The sequence below is a fragment of the Gigantopelta aegis genome, chromosome 3 (assembly GCF_016097555.1).
Source record: "Gigantopelta aegis isolate Gae_Host chromosome 3, Gae_host_genome, whole genome shotgun sequence".
In the NCBI taxonomy this organism is placed as follows: domain Eukaryota; kingdom Metazoa; phylum Mollusca; class Gastropoda; order Neomphalida; family Peltospiridae; genus Gigantopelta; species Gigantopelta aegis.
In genome coordinates, this window is record NC_054701.1 from 35171589 (window position 1) to 35193182 (window position 21594).

The window sequence follows — 21594 nt, forward strand, 5'->3', positions numbered from 1 at the left end:
TATTGAAAGAGGAAACCTGCTGTCGCCACTACATGGGCTACTATTTTTGATTAGCAGCAAGAGATCTTTTATATGCACCATTCCACAGACAGAGTAGTACATACCACGGCTTTTGATATACCAGTCGTGGTGCACTGGCTGGAACGATTAATAGCTCAATGGGCCCACCGACGGGGATCGATCCCACACCGAATGCGAATCGAGTGGGCACTTTACCACTGAGCTATGTCCGGCCTCTCTCCTTTTGGAACTCATAATGTAACTTTTTTTAACGACAATGTAGAAGGTTTCAGCTAAAAGTGAATAAAGGCTTATGATTTTTATTATAACACATGAAAATGATAAATTCTGGATATATCTGAAATACTCACAAAACCATAATGGTAAGCAAAGCTGCTTGTGCACCTAATTATCAGGAAACATTGAGCATTTTGAGTAGGATTTCATGCCTGCTGTCCGTCGTTTTTGAGCCTTGGTAATAATAAGGTAATAGTAATCGCTATTGCTTGTTTATTCTGCTTTTCAGATTGTGTACAAGATATGTTTGTCCAGCAGCATATTGCCATCATCCTGGAATGCTTTGACGCAAACAAAGACAAACCGAAGATTGCGTTGGGAATTCTGAACATTCTGCAAGATGTTGCAGTTAATGGTATGTGGCAGAATATACAGTAAAACCCCTCTAAACCGGACACCTATGAAACCAAGTAAAATATCTGGTTTTAAGGGGTATCCAGTTTACAGAGGTGATGTTCTGAACTGATATTTAATAAGGGACCATGAAAAACGTCCAGTGTTATAGAGACCCAGATAGGTTTCCTTTGGCACCTTCAGCAGTCACTGACTGATATCAAAGACTCAGTCTGGGGTGGGTGTGCCTGAACCTTCGGGATATGGGCACGTTAAACAAGTTCCCTTTCCCACTTCAAAACTGAGACTGTTGCTATGGTCACACTTATTGTTTCACTTGCATAACTTATTTTACTCATGTGTCATTAAAGTTGATGCTTAACCACTTTGCCAATGAGGCCAGTACTTATAGACTAGCATTCATTTAAAAACAGCCTGCTTACTTGTTAATTCCCATGTTTGATTCCTACAAGATTAAGTATTTTTTAGAAAAGATCTTTATGAATATTGCAAAAAAGAGCCATGTTCAGTAACAACAGTTACATCAGGACTATTTTCATGATTTGTCAAAATTATTTTTTAAAGGGAAATAAAAGTATTACCGTAAGTTTGAATTTGATTGATTAATCCTTTTTTTTTTTAATATGTTGAAAATTATTATATAAGTTTTTGTTCTTAGTTTCTCTGCAGAAAGAACTCATAGACAATGGCATCCATATTAAAGTGTTTTCTTATGTAGAGCAAGCTGACGTCCAAACTTTGTCACCTTGTCTCAACATTCTGCTTACTCTTAATGAACATGGTAAGTCAGTTGTATTAAAATACATGTACTATTTTCTTTCTCACTTTAAAGTAAATTTTGTGTGTCTCATTTATGAAGTAAAAAGCTGAAATATAGGTATTACTTTTTAAATGGCAATGGCAGTGGCAGCGACGGTGATGGTGTCAAGTTAGGCCTTAAAGTTTTGTAATTTGATCAGTTTTTCACAAACTGTAAGTCCTAGATCTATGAAACTTGGTTTATAGTTGGATCTATAGATGTTTATATCAGTGCATCAAAAAGGTGTATGGTAGGCGAGACATATAATTCCACAGAATTCTTGTTTAATCGATATGTAATCCATGTTTTTAGTGATCTTCTCTTGTTTACTTGGGAACTTTATCTACTCAAAGTAATAATACATATTCAGTTTCTTAAATTGGTGTTTCTGTTAATTGTCAACATAAGAGGTAGATCCAAGGAGAGGAACAGAGGAATCCTCCTTCCTAAAAATAGTCAAGCGTCCCCATTTTCCCCCCTCTTTTAATTTTTTGTTTTATTGGAATGCCCTTTTGATGAGTTGGTCCATGTACCCTTTTCCTGTTGGCCCCTTTCATGAAATATTTCCTTAATCTGCCCCTGATCATGTCAGATTTTTTAGATTTGAATTGATGCTGTTTGTTGTAGTTCCTGCTGCTCTGTCAAACATTCTGGAGCACCTGGTTCTACAGTGTCTGATCCCGCGGCTACTGACTCATTCAAAAGTAGAGGACGTGCAGGTGTCCGGATTAAGAATGTTTCACGCAGCAGGTATACTGGTTTTGTTTTCAATATCATTACAATAATTTTCACACTAATAGGGCCTGCGGAATATATTTTGAAAGTGTGTCTGTGTATGTGGAGGGGGGAAGGAGGGAGGATGGGTGGGGTTGATGTGTCAGGAGGAGGGAAATTTGATGGCCTGAAGGGCATCACCCTGTTACCTCCCCAATTTGTTTTTTGAATTTCAAGTGTTCAAATACAACATTTCGAGCCTAATGAGCACAATGACAGAGAAGTGTGTGTGTGTGTGGGGGAGAACATGGCTCAAGTACTCCCACCCCATATTGTTAATATGCTTTTTCAAGTTAGCCCCTTAATCCCCCTCACCCTGACATTCATAAACCATCTTCGATTTTATTTTGTCATTAAGACAACTTGCTAATCAACAAATAATATTATAGGCACCAAAATTAGTTTTCTCGTTACAATATGTTTAATATTTAGAATATGTTTTACATAATGATCTTTTGTTAAGTTTTTAAAACAGTAACAGTATTCGCCTACTGTTGTAGTGTTATAGTTATAAATGTATATGCAGGTTGGTATATTGCAATGGTTAGTGATATTGTTTTGTTAATTTTGTATTTAGCAGCTCCAGTATTACAGAATGAATGCACAAGTGCAGAAACGGCTCTTGGGTGGTTAAAGGTCATATATACAGCCATGCACAAACACATGGACAAGCCTAGAATCCAGGTAATGAATACCTTTAATAGCATCTATCTTTCCTCTCATCCTTTCTTTCACATACTCTCCCTCCGCCCTCTACCTCTTTCACATATCCTCCCTCCCATTCTCCTCATATCTCTCCCTTGGTCTTTCTCCCTCCCTCTCCCTCCGTCCTTCCCTCCCTTCCTCTCTCCCTCCCTCCCTTCCTCTCTCCCTCCCTTTCACTCACTCACTCACTCACTCCCCATAGTGTAATTTATTATATCTTTTATTTATTTATTTATTGCTTAATATATTTAAACCATAAATATGTTTATTTCAGACCATTGCATGTGAATGTTTGTCAAGAATACTGGTCTACCAGTCTGATGCCTGCAGGTGGATTGGAGATGGTGCAAATCCTAAAGCGTATGTTCTTTTATATACCTATATAAAAAAGTATTTTCCATGTAAGGATTTTAGCTTAGTGTCTGAATCTATTCATTCACAATATTTTGTAACCATTTTTTTACTTTCATCTAGCTTATTCCTGAATTCTGGATTTTAGCACAATTTTATAACTGTACATGTTACCTGCATTCATTCTTTGGTAAAAAGTTCTCATAATAATAGTTACTTTCAAAGTTTTCCAGGCTCTTTGTCCATTGTCATTTTCATTCTTGAGAAAGGCAGCCTGTTTTGAAAATAATCAGATATATTATTTAGTTTGTTTAGTATGTCAGGATATATGAAAATTCAGAACACTTTTATTGGTCACAAGTGTAAGTATGTACTAAAGTACTAAACAAAATTATAGCCACAATGTTTTTTGCTTACTGTAAACCAGATCAATATTGTGACAATGTTTTTTTTAATGAATATGCACCTTTTGCATGTTCACGATGTGTAAATTTTGCTAAAATTTGAGATGTCGACATAAGCACACTCTAACCTGGAAAGTAATATGTGCATATAAATTTTGTGCCTTGAGGTTCGCCGTGAATAACGTGAAATTAATATGTTCACATTTGTTTTCCCCATTTACAGTATTACACACAATTCATTAAAATCCCTGAAATGAAAACTTGAAAGTGTATTAGCATTATGATGAACTGTTACTATATACAAATAACAGGCATAATAATCATCAAAAAAGTTATCTTTTATAGATAAAAATATTACAAAGCACATCAAAACTCTTGCAAATTTGAAATACACTATGTGAAGTTGATTGCATTATTACACTTGGCAGTTGAGATCATAAATGTCTGGTGTAATTATGTCATGTGTGATATAGTCTGTTTCAAATTGTCCATGTAATTCATTGTTATTGTGTGAATATGATAATTTTTCACCTATAAAGGGCAACTATGTGATGGTTATTATGTACCTTGTAACATGTCATAATGATAATACTGTGTGAAAGTTTTCATTTCAGAGATTTTTAAGAATTGTGTGTAATAAGCAAAAATATGGTGGTTAATACTTTAATTTTGATTACTACTTTACTTTCTAAATAGATTTGAAAATGTTGGCTTCTGAGGTGCCGGATAGATTTGTAAATGATTATACATTCAGAAATAAATATCATAATACCATGCAGATATGAAAAATTACTATTTGAAGCCAGAAAGTAAGTTGTAGGTAGAATTGCCACACATTGTTGTAACAGATCACGTACCTTTAATGTAACGATTCTGTTTTACAGTGATCCACTACATACTGTCTGTTTGGGAGTGATCATTATGTACAGACGAGACCCGGAAGTTTTCACTGCCGCTGCTGATGCCATATACCACCTAGCAGCTGATAATGGTAATTTCATTTGTTTCTTCAATACAAGGACTGAGTGAGTGCCCTGCTATGGCAAAATAATCGTATTGTAGTTTGAAATACTTTTGCATTTTTGTAGTAAATGTTTAACTATTAAATTTAACATGCAATGTTGTTATGTAGTGAAGCACTATTTAGAAATACTGGTAAAACATTTTTTTGTTTCTGTTTATTTTAATAATGTAATAAAATTAACAATTTTATTTTAATAATGTAATAAAATTAACAATTTTATTTGAGTATCTACTACATACTAGATAGAATTTTGGAATGAAATGGCTACTTTGGTCATTTTGAATTTGATGCCAGTTAGTACCCAGTTAGTGACAGTATGCTATAAGGATGTTGTCATCTTGTTAAATACCAAACCCTGCAATTGCCCACAGCAATAATTGGCAATGCCTTGGACTATATTCAGGTTGTTTGTTTGGGGTTTTTTGTTTTGTTTTTTAAATTTTTTATTGTCCTCAGAATATAAAATGGCAGTGTCAGGGTTGGGGTGCCCTGAGCTCACTGTCTCACAATATTTGTTAAATTTCATATGGTATACACAGTTTTATATACATACATATAAGTGACAAAATATATACACACGAATAGATATAATCCACACACTTTATGTATATTGTTGTTGTTGATATTTTGTTTGGGTTTTTTTTATTAATTTTTTTTTATTATTATTATCTGGGGCCAAGAAGGAAAAAAAAGATAAAGGAGAAGATGTTATGTACTGAATTAGTATTGATACAAGAAAGTATTATGAAAAGGTGTGTGAAGGAGTATAAAGTGCGAAGAAGGTATTTTAGAAATAAATATATCTCAATATTTGATAGATTTAATAAACTTTTTTTGATGTTTGAAATAAATTATACCACTGCTCCCATTCTGTCTTGAAATCTTCATAATTACCATTTTTATATAAGATACATTTTTCAGTTTCCAACTTTTCTTCAATTATAGTTTTTAAGGCAGAGAAGTTTAATTTTTGTTTTTGTATTTTCATGGAATAAATATAATATTTTATGTTAATAATTAACAAATTTATTGTATATGTATTTGGTTTTTTAAGCAGACCCAAAACGGCAATATGTTTATCTATAATTATGCACTCTTCTATAGTATTGAATATCCAGTTTGTAATATCTTTCCAAAATTCTTTAACATAACAACAATCATAAAATAGATGTTCAATTGTCTCTGGCATACGATTACAAAAAGTACATTTATTTGAATTAATATAATGTATTGTATATAGAAATGTGTTAGTAGCAAGAAATCTGTGTAGAATTTTATATTGAAACCAACGTAAAGTTGTATCTCTAACGCATTTAAATGGTATATTGTAAAATATATTCCATTCTACTGGTGAATAACAAAAACCTTTATTTTTATATTTTAATTGAGACTTTGGAATGGCTTTTGTGTAGCATAACAGTTTATATATTTCTCTACATCCCGTTTTGTCTTTAAGAATTTGTTTTAGCTTGTGGGGGTAGACTAGTTTTTCGTTTGTAATTGACTCGTTTATTTCATCATTATGTTTTCCATATATTCTTATGAAACATTTCACTGCATTAATTAAAGAAGCATACTCTAGAAAGTTTGTTTTTATATTAAATTTTGCAATAAAATCGCATAAATTTAGAAATCCTCCATCAGTATTAACTAAATCACTTTTCTATAGACATTACCTGTCCTCAAACAAGTGCACCTCCCCCCCCACGCAAGTGGTCTGGTCCGAACATCCCAACAGCCAATGGGATGGCCTAAATTCTTCTACTGCATACTGCTCTCTAGTTCCGGTCACATGACTGTAACTTCCTTCTTTTTCTCTTCGCTAAAGGGTCTGGATGTCCTTTTGCTTGGCTCTGTTTGGAGTCAACTTTTTTTATAAGACCTTTGGTTTTGTATTCGTGTTTGGGTGAAATGTTTTTCACCTTAATTTTCGTTAGCTTTCGTTAGCTTTCGTATGTTTCTTTTCGCGTATTTCGCTTGACTTTCCAAGCGTTTAATTACATGAAATGTTGTTATATTGCCGGTTGTCGTGTCGGACGCCATTTGCAAAATGGCGTCTGTATTGACTGGCTTTGTGTTGGGTGGAATGTTTTTCACCTTAATTTGTTAGCTTTCGTTAGCTTTCGTATGTTTTTCGCGTATTTCGCTTGACTTGCCAAGTGTTAATTACATGAAATGTTGTTATATTGCCGGTTGTCGTGTCGGACGCCATTTGCAAAATGGCGTCTTTGTTGACCGGCTTTGTGTTTGTGTCATGGATTCTTTTTCTTTCTCTTTCACAGATTGAAAACTTATTATCATGTCGGATGTTAATGTTCAACGACAGGTACGAGCGTGTTTACGCTGTAAAAAGTTCACTGCAGGCGGCGACCCTCATGATTTATGTCCGGGTTGCCGTGTTCCTTGTAGCCTCTCTTCGAGATGCGACCTGTGTTCGGGCCTGTCTACTGTCGAGTTCGCGGCTTACTTGAAGGTGGTGTCGGCGAGAGCCAAGAAAGTGGAATCTTCGCCGTCAATTGCGGACTCCGTAGCAGATGTATTACGTTCGATGCTACCCACTATGCTGAAAGAGACCATGGTGTCGATGGCGGCCTTACCAGAACCGGCGGGTTTGGGGTCAGGTCCGGTTCAAGTCCCCTCTTCGGGGGGTGCGGCTCCAGGACGCAAGACTTCAGATGACAGGCCTGCGGTTCCTACACAGCCCTCTGACAAGCCAACTCAATCAGTTAGACGTTCCACGGCCTCCAAGGATCACCGATCTTCAGCGGGGAAGTCATCTTCGGCGCAGCGGAGCCGGGACCGGAGCCGGGCCCGTAGCCGTTCCCCACGACCTGCACGGCTCCCTACGGGTTCCATGGATCGGCAGCGCAGACCTTCTATTGAGGCTTCAGAGGGTTCTCGATGGGACCGTCCACGGTCCGGTTCACCAGTGACTTCTGTTTCGGCGGATCGATTAGCCTGTGCTCGAGTCCTTGCCACATCCACCAACGCCGTCCAAGAAGGGACCGACACCGATGATAGCGACTGATGTCCCTCCGGAAGATGTGGTGATCCGTTCCTTGGCAGCCGGTACACTCGTATCCGAGGTGGCGACAGATTTAGACCGCACTTTTAAAGACACAGCGTCTTTCGTCGCCTTCCCGTCTTGGGGTCACCGTATGTATCCGGTGTTTGACATGCCCTTTACAGATGGAGCTCCGTCTTTGGATGAAGATGTTCACCGTCTTGGGAAGTCGTCAACCGTGGATTTGACGGACAAACAAGTACAAGCCATGGATACTGCCCAGAGACGTTGCTTGTTTGTGTTATCTTACTTGGACGTTTTCCTTGCTGCGATGGCCACACAGGCAAAAGATGCACGGTGCTACGCGCTGTTTCAGCAATCGGCGCAGATGCTAGCTTTCCTGATGTTGATGCAATACCGTCGCCAGGCTTATCTGAAAAAATCCACTTTGGATTTCCAGCATAAGAAGGAGCTGTTAGCTCAACCGTGGTCCGCAACGAAGCTGTTTGCAGGCAAAGTTTCTGAGGTGGTGAAGGCCAATGATAAGGACCAACAGTCGACAGCAACTGTCAAAGCGTTGCAACATATTTCGACGTTGGAATCCACGAAGCGAAAGTCTACATTCACACCACAACCACCATCTAAGCGCTGGAAAGGTTCCTTTCGAGGTCAACCTTCTCGACGGTTTCCGGTCAGACGACCATCCGGTCCACCAGCTCGGACCCAGGGGAAGCCTGGTCGACGTTGACGCCAGCCAACAGATCGTGGACTGCTCAGATTGCTTCAACCTACGCCCGCCCCTGATTTTGAACCAGAACAACGATTCGGTTTTGAAGCTTCCGGTGTGTACCACACCGGTCGGAAGATCCATGGTCGGAAGTCGACTTCGCCGTTATTGGCGAAACTGGCAGACACTTTGCCAAGATCCGTTTGTCACGTCGATCTTGAAGACAGGGTATCGTCTGCAATTGTCTGCCATCCCACCATTGACCACTTCACCTCGAGAACCGCGGCATTCCGTCGCGCAAGTCAAGGTTCTACAGGAGTCCGTCAACAAGCTGGTGGAGAAGGGAGCCGTTCGCAGCATTTCGGAAGCACACTTAACACCCGGCTTTTACTCGGACATCTTTCTCGTACCAAAGAAAGATTCTCCGGAGCTGCTAATGATTCACAACTTGGCGGTCTTCAACGACCACTACCTGTCTCCTCCTCCGACCTTCAAGATGTTAACGTTGCAAGATGTCATAGCCGTGATCAGACCGGGGGATTGGCTTGCCTCGCTAGATCTCAAGGACGCCTACCTGCACGTTCTGATGCATGCCGATTTCCATCACTACCTGCGATTTGTGCTACAGGGTCGGCATTACGAATGGACAGTCCTGCCCTTTGGGATATCCATAGCGCCATGGCTGTTCACCAGAATCACGACTCCGATGTCACGCTTCCTGCATCGCAGAGGTATATCCTTTTACCCATACCTCGACGATTGCCTGATGAGGTGTCACAGCAAGACAGGGCTGACTGCACATGTTGCCTTCATCATGGACTTTCTCAAGCAGCTGGGTTGGATTATCAACATCGAGAAATCTCGACTGGCTCCCACGCAGTCTCTACAGTTCATAGGCGCTTGGCTTCGACCCGACCTGGGCCTCGTTCAAGTTCCTTTAGACCGTTGGGAGAAGATCCAGACCATGATTGCCATAGCCCTCACAGCTCCAATGACCTTCCGCGGTTGGCAGAGTCTCCTGGGTCTCCTCACTTCCGCCCAGGATTTGACACTCAGAGGTCGTCTCCAGTTGCGGCGCTTGCAGATGTTTCTCAACCCGTTTGTTCGTTTCAACAATCCGGACTTGATCATCTCACTCCCGGACGATCTACGCTCCAGCCTGCAGTGGTGGCAGCTCTGATCGAACGTCTTAGAAGGTGTCTCTATGCGGGCCTTCATAGCCACTCATCACCTGTTCGTCGACGTGTCACTGGAAGGTTGGGGAGCCCATCTAAGCAACCAGACTACTTCAGGGCTGTGGTCTCCCGGCGAACTCGGACTCTACATCAACCTGTTAGAGTTGTTGGCAGTCTACTACGCTATCCTTCATTGGCGACAGATGTTGACGGAAGCCTCTCTCATGGTGGCCACAGACAGTACTACCGCGGCGGCTTACATCAATCGTCAGGGCGGAACTCACTCCAGCAGTCTGCTGCAGTTGACTTATCGTCTCTACAAGCTGGTCGACGAAATTCCATTGCAACTTTGGGCTCATCATATTCCAGGGGTTTCCAATGTACTAGCCGACACATTGTCCCGGCCGTCGTCTCCACAGCCGACGGAGTGGATGCTCCATCCGGAAGCGTTTCGATGGGTGTGCGACAGACTTTGGACACCAAACATCGATCTTTTCGCCACACGATTCAACCATCAGCTGAGGGTTTACGTGTCTCTGGTGCCGGATCCTGAAGCTCTGGATCTCGACGCATTGGCCATCAGCTGGGAACAGATGGACGCGTACGCTTTTCCTCCACCAATCCTCCTTCCAAGGGTGCTGCAGAGGTTTCAGCTGTACCATTGTCGCCTGTTACTCATTGCTCCGATGTGGCCATCCAGGATGTGGTATCCAGATCTAATACGTCTTGCCGATCCACATCCTTTACCGCTGCCAGACTGGGATCATCTGTTGCTGCATCCCATGTCAAGACTATACCATCCACGTCCGCAGTTGTTCCAACTGCACACGTGGACTTTATCTCCAAGAGTTTGAGGAAGAAAGGTTTTTCTTCACAGTCTACGGCGGCCATTTTGAAAGCGCACAGATCATCTACTACTGCGGCTTACAACGTCAGATGGCTTTGCTTTCACCGATGGTGTGTCCGGCAAAAACTCAAACCTCAGACGATCCAGATACCTCGTCTTGCTGATTTTTTGCTGTATCTGCGGACCACTTTACGATTGAAGGGGTCTACCATCGCTGGGTACGTTTCGGTCATCGCTACTGTTCGTGATGTCACTACTGGAACGAAGTTATCGGGTATTCCTGAGATCCATAAGATGATCAAAGGGTTTCGCCTTGAAGATCAAGTACACCGGTTTCGGCCACCAAGATGGGACCTGAATCTGGTGTTACAAGCGTTATCGACCGCACCTTATGAGCCGATCGAGTCCTCTTCCCTGCAAGATTTGACGCGGAAGACGGTGTTTTTACTCGGTTTCGCCACGGCTGCCCGTGTCTCAGAACTTCATGCTCTTGATGTAGACTTGGTACGTTTTCACCGAGATCGGCGTGCAGTCAACTTGGGGTTACTCATGAACTTTGTTGCAAAGAATCAGTTACCAGACCAAGCGCCTCGCTCGTATGTTGTGCAGGCCCTCTCCTCTATCGTTGGTCCGGCGGACGTTGAGGACTTGGCGTTGTGCCCTGTTAGAGCCCTGCACCAGTACATCGAGAGGACCAGATCTTTTCGACAACATCGCAAAAGACTTTTCCTCTCCTGTAACCAGAGTCGGTTGAGGGATATTACCAAGAACACGGTGGCCACCTGGATCCGGTCGTCTATCTGACCGCCTATCAGAAGGAGGGTTTACCTGCTCCGTCTGCTTCCAATCCGCATGAACTCCGTGCCTTGGCTGCCACGATGTCCCTGCACTGCAACACATCCATTCAGCACATCATCACTGGCTGTTTCTGGGCTACGGACTCCATCTTCGCCAACTATTATCTGAGGGATGTTTCCACAGAAGACGTTGAGGGGTTCCATCATCTGGGTCCGGTTGTTGCTGCACAGACTCTGTTGAATACAAGCCGTCCTCGTCGCCGTTGATGTCTGTCTGATTCTGGGCTGTATACTGAGATGTCCACCGAATCGACAGGTGAGGATTGCTTAGACTTTTGTTCTTTTGCACAGTTCACGCACTGGTGCCGGAACTTTTGTCTCGATAACCTTTACCCTGCACTGCATGTGGTTATTTGTTGTCGTTATTGAACTAACAGTTCTTTGGTGTACTAGACAGAAAACACTCGGGGGGCTTGTTCTGTTCAATGTTCTGACGGATGCACCTCATTAAGTTGTCGCTTGTTATTGAAAAACTATAACACTTCAATACGTGAGGGTTACCTAACACCTGCATCCCTGGTGGCTACGTCTTCCCACCCTGTCAGAACCAGCATGACATGTGGCTTCCGCCTCCTGGTCCATGTGTTCTAGGAGCCGTACCTGCCACTGCTGACAGATGCCACCATTCTGGTTGTTGTTACTAACATCACCTGCATTGGTCTGTGACGGGCATCCCTAAGATGAGGGCTTACCAAGGTTGGCCTTATTCCGGTTGGGGAGTTATCACAAGCATCTACGGATCTCGGCACCCACCACCATCTGTTGAATGCTGCACTTGTTTGAGGACAGGTAATGTCTATAGAAATGGAGAAAACTTGAGTGTTTTCTCTTTTATAGATACATTACCTGTCCTCAAGATTCATCCCGCCCGGGCCTCCCCGCTTCCTGTTCTCCGTGCGATGCGCTCAGGGAAAAAGAAGGAAGTTACAGTCATGTGACCGGAACTAGAGAGCAGTATGCAGTAGAAGAATTTAGGCCATCCCATTGGCTGTTGGGATGTTCGGACCAGACCACTTGCGTGGGGGGGGAGGTGCACTTGTTTGAGGACAGGTAATGTATCTATAAAAGAGAAAACACTCAAGTTTTCTCCAAATGAAACAAACTCCCTTTTCTGCATATTTTTTATAAAAAATAGGCTTCTTATTTTTTAATATTTTACTGTTAAACCAAATGTTTATACCAGCTATATCGTTTTCATTTTCTATTGGTTGTTTACATTGGATGTTTCACCAGCTATCTAGAACATCTTCCCAAAAAGGGTTAGTCATATTTTTAATTTTTAAATTAATAAAATGATCACCATATATAATTAGTTCTTTGATCGATATACCTGTAACTGACGAGAAGAGACATGCCAGTTTTGTGTTGTTTAAAAGTAACCTTCTTATCCACGTTGACTTTAATGATGTTATAAACGTAGATAATTTAACCATTTTTAAACCCCCGTTTTTATGGTCCTGAATTATAACATCTGTTTTAACTTTGTCAGGTTTATTTTGCCAAATGAATTTGAAAAATCGCTTATTTAACTTTTCAATTAACTGTTCTGACGGGGATGGTAGCGAAATTAACAAATTTGTTATTTTTGGTAATATTAGTGATTTTAACACTCTGAGTCTGCCTAATGGTGTAAGTTTACGGGCACTCCATGCTTTTAATACAATTTCCATTTCTTCTATTTTTGGCTCGAAATTATCTTTAATAATATCTTGTAAATTTAAAGAGAAATTAATAACTAATAAAGTAAATTGAATTGAACCCCATGCTAACTTCCATCTAGAATGATGAAACACTTCTATTGAATATTTTTTCCTGCCTATCCATATTATCTTTGACTTTGAATAATTTAGCTTCAGACCAGATATTTTTGCAAAGAAATCCAGTGTAGTAAGTGTATTGTACAGGGAATTTGGGGATCCATCCAAGATAAAGATAGTGTCGTCAGCATATTGAGAAATCAGGAATTCTTCTCCATCAATATTTATACCCTTAATGTCTTTATTATTACGTATTAAAATTGCAAGTATTTCCGCACATATTACAAATATGTAATGAGGTAATGGGTCACCTTGCCTACAACCTCTATTTAATTTTAAAACTTCTGATAAGTGTCCATTTTGTATTAATGCTGAGACAGAATTTTTGTAAAATGTTTTTATCCAGTTTTTAATAGAAAACTTAAAATTAAAAATATCTAAAGCTTCTTGAATGAAAGACCATGATAGAGAATCAAAAGCTTTTTCAAAGTCTACTAATAGTAGTTGACCTGGTATATTTTGTGTTTCGGTATATTGCATAATGTCATATATTAAATGTATATTTTCGCCTATGTATCTCCCTTTTATAAATCCAGTTTCATCTTTTTCAATAATTTTATTTAAAATGTTTTGTATCCTGTTTGAATACAGCCTGATGCTATTTTATAGGTGCAGTTTAAAAGTGTTAACGGTCTCCACTTTTTAAGAAATTGCTTAGATTTATTTGGTTTTGGAATACATGTTATAATACCGGTACCTAACTTTTGCACATTAGACATTTCTTCGATACTGTAACTGAAATTAATAGATCTAACTATAAAATATCCTAGGTCTATACAATTTTTTTTTTAAAACTCAGCTGAGAAACAATCTGAACCCGGACTTTTGTCATTTTTAATACTTTTTAAATAAAATAAAATTTCTGATTACGTTAATTCTCCTTCTAATTTATTTGCTTCGTCCTCTGATAATTTATCAAATTTGTATTCTTTAATTTTCTCTGCTATATTTTCATATTCCCCAACTTGTTTGGAATAAAGTTTTTCATAAAACAATTTGGTTTCTTTCAATATTTCTTTTTGATCTGTAATAACTTTTCCATCTTCTTGTTCTATTTTTGAAATTAATTTATTATAAAAGTTCCTAGATTCCATGTTACAAAAATATTTTGTTGGCTCTTCTCCCTCTTCCACCCATTTAGCTCGAGATCTAATAAAATGTCCCTTTAGTCTTTCTTTTCTAATGTCCATCAATTTTTGTTTCTTTTCTTCTGTTTCACTGAAATTTAAAGCTAGATTTTCTTCTAATGTTTTTATGTCTTCACAAAGTTTTGTTTCTATGTCATTTTTTCCTCTTTTCTTGGCTGCTGAATAAGATATAGTTTTTCCTCTAATTTCCATTAAAAGTGTTTCCAAGAACAATTGATCATTAATAGTAAATTGAATTTTATCATTAGGGATTGTGTTTATTTTCTCTGCATTGTATAAAGGGACAGCATATTTGATTTTTATATTTTCTATAATTTGTTTTACGGTATTAACATAGTTTGTATCGTGTAGTAGAGAATTTTTAAATTTCCATAAACCTTTACCGTTTATAATATTATTTTGTTTTAGACTTAAAATTACTCCGGCATGGTCAGACCTATAACTATTCTCAATTGTTACTTTTTCTACCTGTACCATTAAATTATTGGAAATAAGATAAAAATCTAACCTAGCTTGTTTAAGCGAGTTTTTCTTTCTCCATGTGTACCTCCTTAAAGTTGGATAGAGTTCCCTAAATGGATCTACCAAATCGTATACCTCTAAATTTTCCAATATAAAGTTTTTTGAATTTGGATGGTTTACATGCAAATAATTACTAGTATCCAAATTTTGATTTAAAACTAGATTAAAATCTCCACAAATTATGTATTGTTCAATATCAAAGTCATCGATGCATTTCAGTAAATCTTTAAAAAAGGTGGAGTTATCATCATTAGGTCCATACATATTTATAAGTGTTATTTTCTTACCCTCAATGGTCATATCTACAGCTATATAATTTCCCGAATCATCTGTTTTTGTTTTGTTTATAATAAATTCAAAATTGTTATTTATCATGATAGCTACACCTCTGGAGTTACTACAGTAAGAATTAAATAAGCATGTATAACCCCACTGTGCTTGTATATATGGTTCTAGTTCCTTAGTAAAATGTGTATCCTGCAAACAATAAATATTAAGATTTTTCTGTTTCAAATATTTCAACATATCTTTTCTTTTTTCAGAACCTCCAAGTCCCTGGCAGTTTAGAGTCATAATTTGTAATGGAGTCACTGCAAATTACTTGTAATATTATAATATTTATGCACTAAGTTAATGTTCAAGTCTACATTTATACTCCAAATGTATATTTCCCCTGTGATTTCTTTGCATATAAAAATGCCAAATGTTATGTTTTGTACCTTAACTGACTCCAGGTTTACATATTGTGTGGCTAGTATGAAAACAAATATTGAGATATATTCTGAGTGCACTTTCTCAGTTTTGTTTTTTCATTGGCATGGTTTTTTTTGTCGTGGACATTTTCTTAATTGCAGGGTTGAATACATATTTGTCACTCTATTAGATCGTTTATGCGATCTTGTTAAATAGATATTCTTCGCTCTGTTAGATCGTTTGTGCAAGAATTTGATGGAGAAGAATGCCCACATTGCGTTGATCGGAGGGCTGACGTACCACCTGAAGAAGTACTGCCATGCTCCTTCTACCGACATCTTCGCGTCTGCTCTAGCAGCCGGCTGTCGTGCACTCCGAGGACTCATTATCTTTCAGTAAGTTCCTCCCTCCACAATTACAAAATACAGTCAAATCTGCTTAATTGCATAGCCCCGGTGCGTGCCAAATGTATGCTAATAACCGGTATAACCAAATATCTGATAGAGCCTCATTTCCAGAATATAACCAACTGTGGAATCTGTCTGTACTTGGGATTAAAATAAAGTTTGTTTTATTTAACAACACCACTAGAGCAAATTGATTTATTAATCATCAGCTATTGGATGTCAAACATTTGGTAAATTTGACATATATAGTCTTAGAGAGGAAACCCGCTACATGTTTCCATTAGTAGCAAGGGATCTTTTATATGTACCATAACACAGACAGGATAGTTAAAGTTTGCTTTGTTTAACGACACCACTAGAGCACATTGATTTATTAATCATCGGCTATTGGATGTTAAACATTTGGTAATTTTGACATATAGTCTTAAAGGGGAAACTCATTACATTTTTCCAACAGTAGCAAGGGATCTTTTATATGCACCATCCCACAGACAGAATAGCACATACCATGGCCTTTGATATACCAGTTGTGGTGCACTGGCTGGAACTAGAAATGGCCCAACGTGCCCACAGATGGGGAACCACTGGGCGACATCCCGATCCAAACTGGGATTAGGATCTAGCTGAGTTCATAGAATGTTCACTGGAGCTGCTTGGCTCGAAGGATCGAATCCTCTCTGAGGATGTATTCTCTGACAGGATTTCCCTCCAGTCTCAGCTAGTGCCTGGTATCTGGGAGAAAGTTAAATGTAAAGTATTTCTTGCTGCTTATGAATAAGTGTAGAGGGTTTCCTCTGAAAACTATGTCAGAATTATCAAATAGCTGATTAATAAATCATGTGCTTCAATGGTGTTGGTAAACAACACAAACTTTAAATGTCTCAAAGGGGATTGACTAAAGACACTGGATAAACACAGAGTGCTGGGTTAGACAGACTGCACCAATGCTATTGTCACTGAATTGATCACGCACCAGGGGCAGCGCAGACAGTATGGCCATGGCCATACCACTTTTGTGTGTGTGTGTGGGGGATATATTTGCTATATCTGTGAAAATGTCCTTACAAGTAATTTGAAAGGCAAGTCTGGAAAACACGAGCCATACCACTATTTTTTTTACACTGTGCCGCCCCTGTGCATTATTACATACTAGATACCAGAGTAGACAAAGTCCACTGCAGTTCTATATGTAGTGTTTATCACTCATAATCTCAGTTTTATCTTGTTTTCTTACGGTAATGTTTTCTTCAGTAATTGTTTTGTTATTAAATATTTTATGTCCTCTTTTTAAAAATATTTTTATTTACTTGAAGACCAGTATTGTCTTATTTTTACTTTTCACTTAATTTTCAAACTTCTATCCAAGGTTCAAGCACACACTATTCTGGGCACATATCTCACCTATCTAAGCTCTGTCCACAAGAGTGGTTAATGATCACAAATTATCACCAGTTTTAATGTTGTTTTAGTGATGATCACATATGATCACCAGTTTGTTTTTTATTTAGTGATGCATGATCACAATTTATCACACATTTTTGTTGTTAGTGATGACCATCAGTTTTTTTTGTTATTTTAGTAATGACATAAATTATCACCAGTTTTTGTTGTTTCAGTGATGATCACAAATTATCACCAGTTTTTGTTTTAGTAATGATCACAAATTATCATCAGTTTTTGTTGATTTAGTGATGCATGATCACAATTTATCACACATTTTTGTTGTGTTAGTGATGACCATCAGTTTTGTTGTTTTAGTAATGATCTAAATTATCACCAGTTTTTGTTGTGTCAGTGATGATCACAAATTATCACCCGTTTTTGTTGTTTTAGTGACGATCACAGATTATCACCCATTTTTGTTGTTTTAGTGACGATCACAAATTATCACCAGTTTTTGTTGTTTTAGTGATGATCACAAGCTGTCTGTGGGTGAACAGGAGGAGATTCCCAAGCTGTTGTCGATGGTGCTCAAGGAATGTCCAGATGAAGAGACCGTACAGTGTGAGGCCATCAGCACACTGGCCTGTCTGGCAGACATTGGTAACACAACACAACATAACATGTTACAGCACGCTGGCCTGTCTGGCAGACATTGATAACACAACACAACATAACATGTTACAGCACGCTGGCCTGTCTGGCAGACATTGGTAACGCAACACAACATAACATGTTACATCACGCTGGCCTGTTTGGCAGACATTGGTAACATAACACAACATAACATGTTACAGCACGCTGGCCTGTTTGGCAGACATTGGTAATGCAACACAACATAACATGTTACAGCACGCTGGCCTGTTTGGCAGACATTGATAATGCAACACAACATAACATGTTACAGCACGCTGGCCTGTTTGGCAGACATTGGTAATGCAACACAACATAACATGTTACAGCACGCTGGCCTGTCTGGCAGACATTGGTAACAAACAAACATTACGTTACAGCACACTGGCCTGTCTGGCAGATATTGGTAACACAACACAACATAACAATATGTTGCAGCACGCTGGCCTGTCTGGCAGACATTGCTGGCCTGTCTGGCAGACATTGGTAACATAACACAACATAACATTATGTTACAGCACGCTGGCCTGTCTGGCAGATATTGGTAACATAACACGACATAACATTATGTTACAGCACACTGGCCTGTCTGGCAGATATTGGTAACATAATACGACATAACATTACGTTACAGCACGCTGGCCTGTCTGGCATACATTGGTAACAACACAACATTATGTTACAGCACGCTGGCCTGTCTGGCAGATATTGGTAACACAACATAACAATACATTACATCACGCTGGCCTGTCTGGCAGATATTGGTAACATAACACAACATAACAATACGTTACAGCCTGCTGGCCTGTCTGGCAGACACTGGTAACATAACACAACATAACATGATGTTTTTATATTCATTTAAGCATTTATTAAACATGTTTTTTTTTTGTCAGTACGGAAGTTGCAGTTTGGCTAGACTTGAAAAGAAAGGTGTTTTGCAAATAACAAAACTTTTCTATATTTACTGCAATTTGTAAAAACATTAGTCAAGATATAAATAAGACAGCCATATTCACTCATAGTGAACATTGTGTTAGTATCGCTGTTTTATTTCTATCTTGACCAAAGCTTTTACAGATTGCACATAATATTAGAGAATTTTAAAACAATTTTGAAACCATTTTCCTTTTCGATTTGCATTGAACCCATATAATGTTATTTTCGACAAAACCACTTTTAGTGAAGGCTGCTATGGGGGTAAGTTATAATTGATTTTGAAAGTAAATTCTTTTGGTCATTTTAAAAATTTAAATCTCAAGTAACCAGTTATGTAATGCTTGAGGTTGGAAGATTGGGAAAAAAAAGAAAGAAATGTTTTATTTAACGACGCACTCAACACATTTTAGTTACGGTTATATGGCGTCAGACATATGGTTAAGGACCACACAGATTTGGAGAGGAAACCCACTGTCACCACTACATGGGCTACTCTTTCCGATTAGCAGCAAGGGATCTTTTATTTGCACTTCCCACAGGCAGGATAGCACAAACCATGGCCTTTGTTGAACCAGTTATGGATCACTGGTTGGTGCAAGTGGTTTACACCTACCCACTGAGCCTTGCGGAGGGAGGATTGGAATGCGTTATGTTTGCATCAAAAATATATTAAAACTCTTTATTATGAGGCATGGGACGTGTGTGAAAAAAAAAGCTTGATTTTGTTTTCAGGTAATTGTTCAATGGACTAGTGGAAATGACTTAAATTTAATTGCGTAGTACCTATTCAAATTGTCACTGTAGTTATTTGTATTAGTTTTGTGTGTGTTTTTCTCCAGATACAATTCAGCACCTGTGTTTCATTGAAGGAGTGCACTATCATGTTATTGAAGCTTTCACACATTTCCCTGACAACGCCATTCTGCAGGAAGCAGCCATCGAGGCACTGGCTGTTCTAGGAGGAGCAGGTAGTTTATCTTTGACAAACTGGAGGAAAAACAAAGAAACGGAATTTTTAATGGACGATTTTGTGTTATTTCTTTTAATTTTAGTGGGTTATGAACCAAATACAAATATGTGTAAATTGTGAATCCACGAAGCCATTCATAGAAAAGCATGTACATATTGTTGTTCTTTATATCACACCCTGATATAAACTTAAAAGAAGTAGTGGACAATCCTTACAATTAAATTGAAATGTTAACAATAGCACAAACTAGTTTATATTGAATATTAAAAACAAATAAAGTAATTAAATAAGATGTCCCTAATGATGTCATTTTACATTGATGTAGAAATGAACAAACTAATGCTACTACTATGGCTAGACCAATGGGATGCCTTTAAACTGTAATGGGGGGGGGGTGGCGGGACATAACCCAGAGGTTTGATTGATTCGCGGTCGGTTTGGGATCGATCCCCGTCAGTGGGCTATTTCTCATTCCAGCCAGTGCCCCACGACTGGTATATTAAAGGCTGTGATATGTGCTATCCTGTCTGTGGGATGGTGCATATAAAAGATCCCTTGGTGCATTAGAAAAAATTTAGCGAGTGTCCTCTGATGACTACATGTAGTTTCAGAATTACCAAATGTTTGACATCCAGTAGCCAATGATTAATAAATCAATGTGCTCTAGTGGTGTTGTTAAACAAAACAAACTTTTAAACTGTAATGGTTACAACAGAAATAAATTTTTCTGTAAATAATAGAAATGGAATGTTTGTTCAATGCCATTCCACCACACCATTTAGGCCTATTAATCTTTAAGATCAAATTAAAATAGACGCTATATAAAAATATATATATATATTTATTTTTTTCAAAGCAAGTGGTGCAATGATTCTAAATGATATTGGAGCTACCGGCATTGTTCTTCAGGTGCTTAAGAAGTTTCCAGATAATATCAGTGAGTTGAACATTTATTTGAGTAAAACAAATTGTTATTATAATTTCATTTTATGTCAAATGTATGGTCCTTAATCTTCCTATTTAAAAACACCTCTGAATGTTTCTAGATTTTATATGTCCGATACATGCCATTTACTGTTTTAGTTATGCACATATTATCTACAGATTTTTCGAAGTCATCTTTAAGTTATTTTCTGGTTTAGTTGTACAAATATTACCTCCTAATTGTCTAAGTCATGTCTAAGTTATTTTCTATTTTGGTTATGCACATATTATTTTTAGAGTTGTGAAATCATATTCAAGTTAGTTTCTATTTTTGTTATATACACATATTAACTCTAGAGTTTTCTAAGTCATATTTAAGTGATTTTCTATTTTAATTACTGGAATACACATAATATTATCTCCAAATTTTCTGTTGTGTACAAGTTATTTTCTGTTTTTTGTTACACACATACTATCTCCTTATATTACAAGTTGTTTTTTGTTTTATACACATATTATCTCCTGATTGTCTTAGTCATAGTGAAGTTATTATCTGTTTTTGTTACACACATACTATCTCCTTACAAGTTATTTTCTATTTTTGTTATATACACATATTATCTCTAGATTTTTCTGTCATATTCAAGTTATTTTGTATTTTAATTACTGGTACACACATAATATTATCTCCAGATTTTTTGTTGTGTCCAAGTTATTTTCTGTTTTAGTTATACACATATTATCTCCCGATTGTCTTAAGTCATATTCAAGTTATTTTCTATT

General features: G+C 38.2%; 1 protein-coding gene across 2 annotated transcripts in view; it reads left to right on the forward strand.

Moving 5' to 3' along the window:
* The window catches only part of LOC121367941 (leucine-rich repeat serine/threonine-protein kinase 2-like), a 126920-nt gene that overhangs the window by 7262 nt on the left and 98064 nt on the right, over positions 1–21594 (forward strand). For both annotated transcript variants that reach the window (XM_041492406.1, XM_041492407.1), the window contains exons 7-16: positions 527–652; positions 1310–1432; positions 2078–2200; positions 2802–2908; positions 3204–3289; positions 4569–4675; positions 15734–15893; positions 17815–17948; positions 19757–19885; positions 20744–20824. In XM_041492406.1, coding sequence (XP_041348340.1) covers positions 527–652; positions 1310–1432; positions 2078–2200; positions 2802–2908; positions 3204–3289; positions 4569–4675; positions 15734–15893; positions 17815–17948; positions 19757–19885; positions 20744–20824 — 1176 coding nt within the window. The remainder of the gene's footprint in view (positions 1–526; positions 653–1309; positions 1433–2077; positions 2201–2801; positions 2909–3203; positions 3290–4568; positions 4676–15733; positions 15894–17814; positions 17949–19756; positions 19886–20743; positions 20825–21594) is intronic.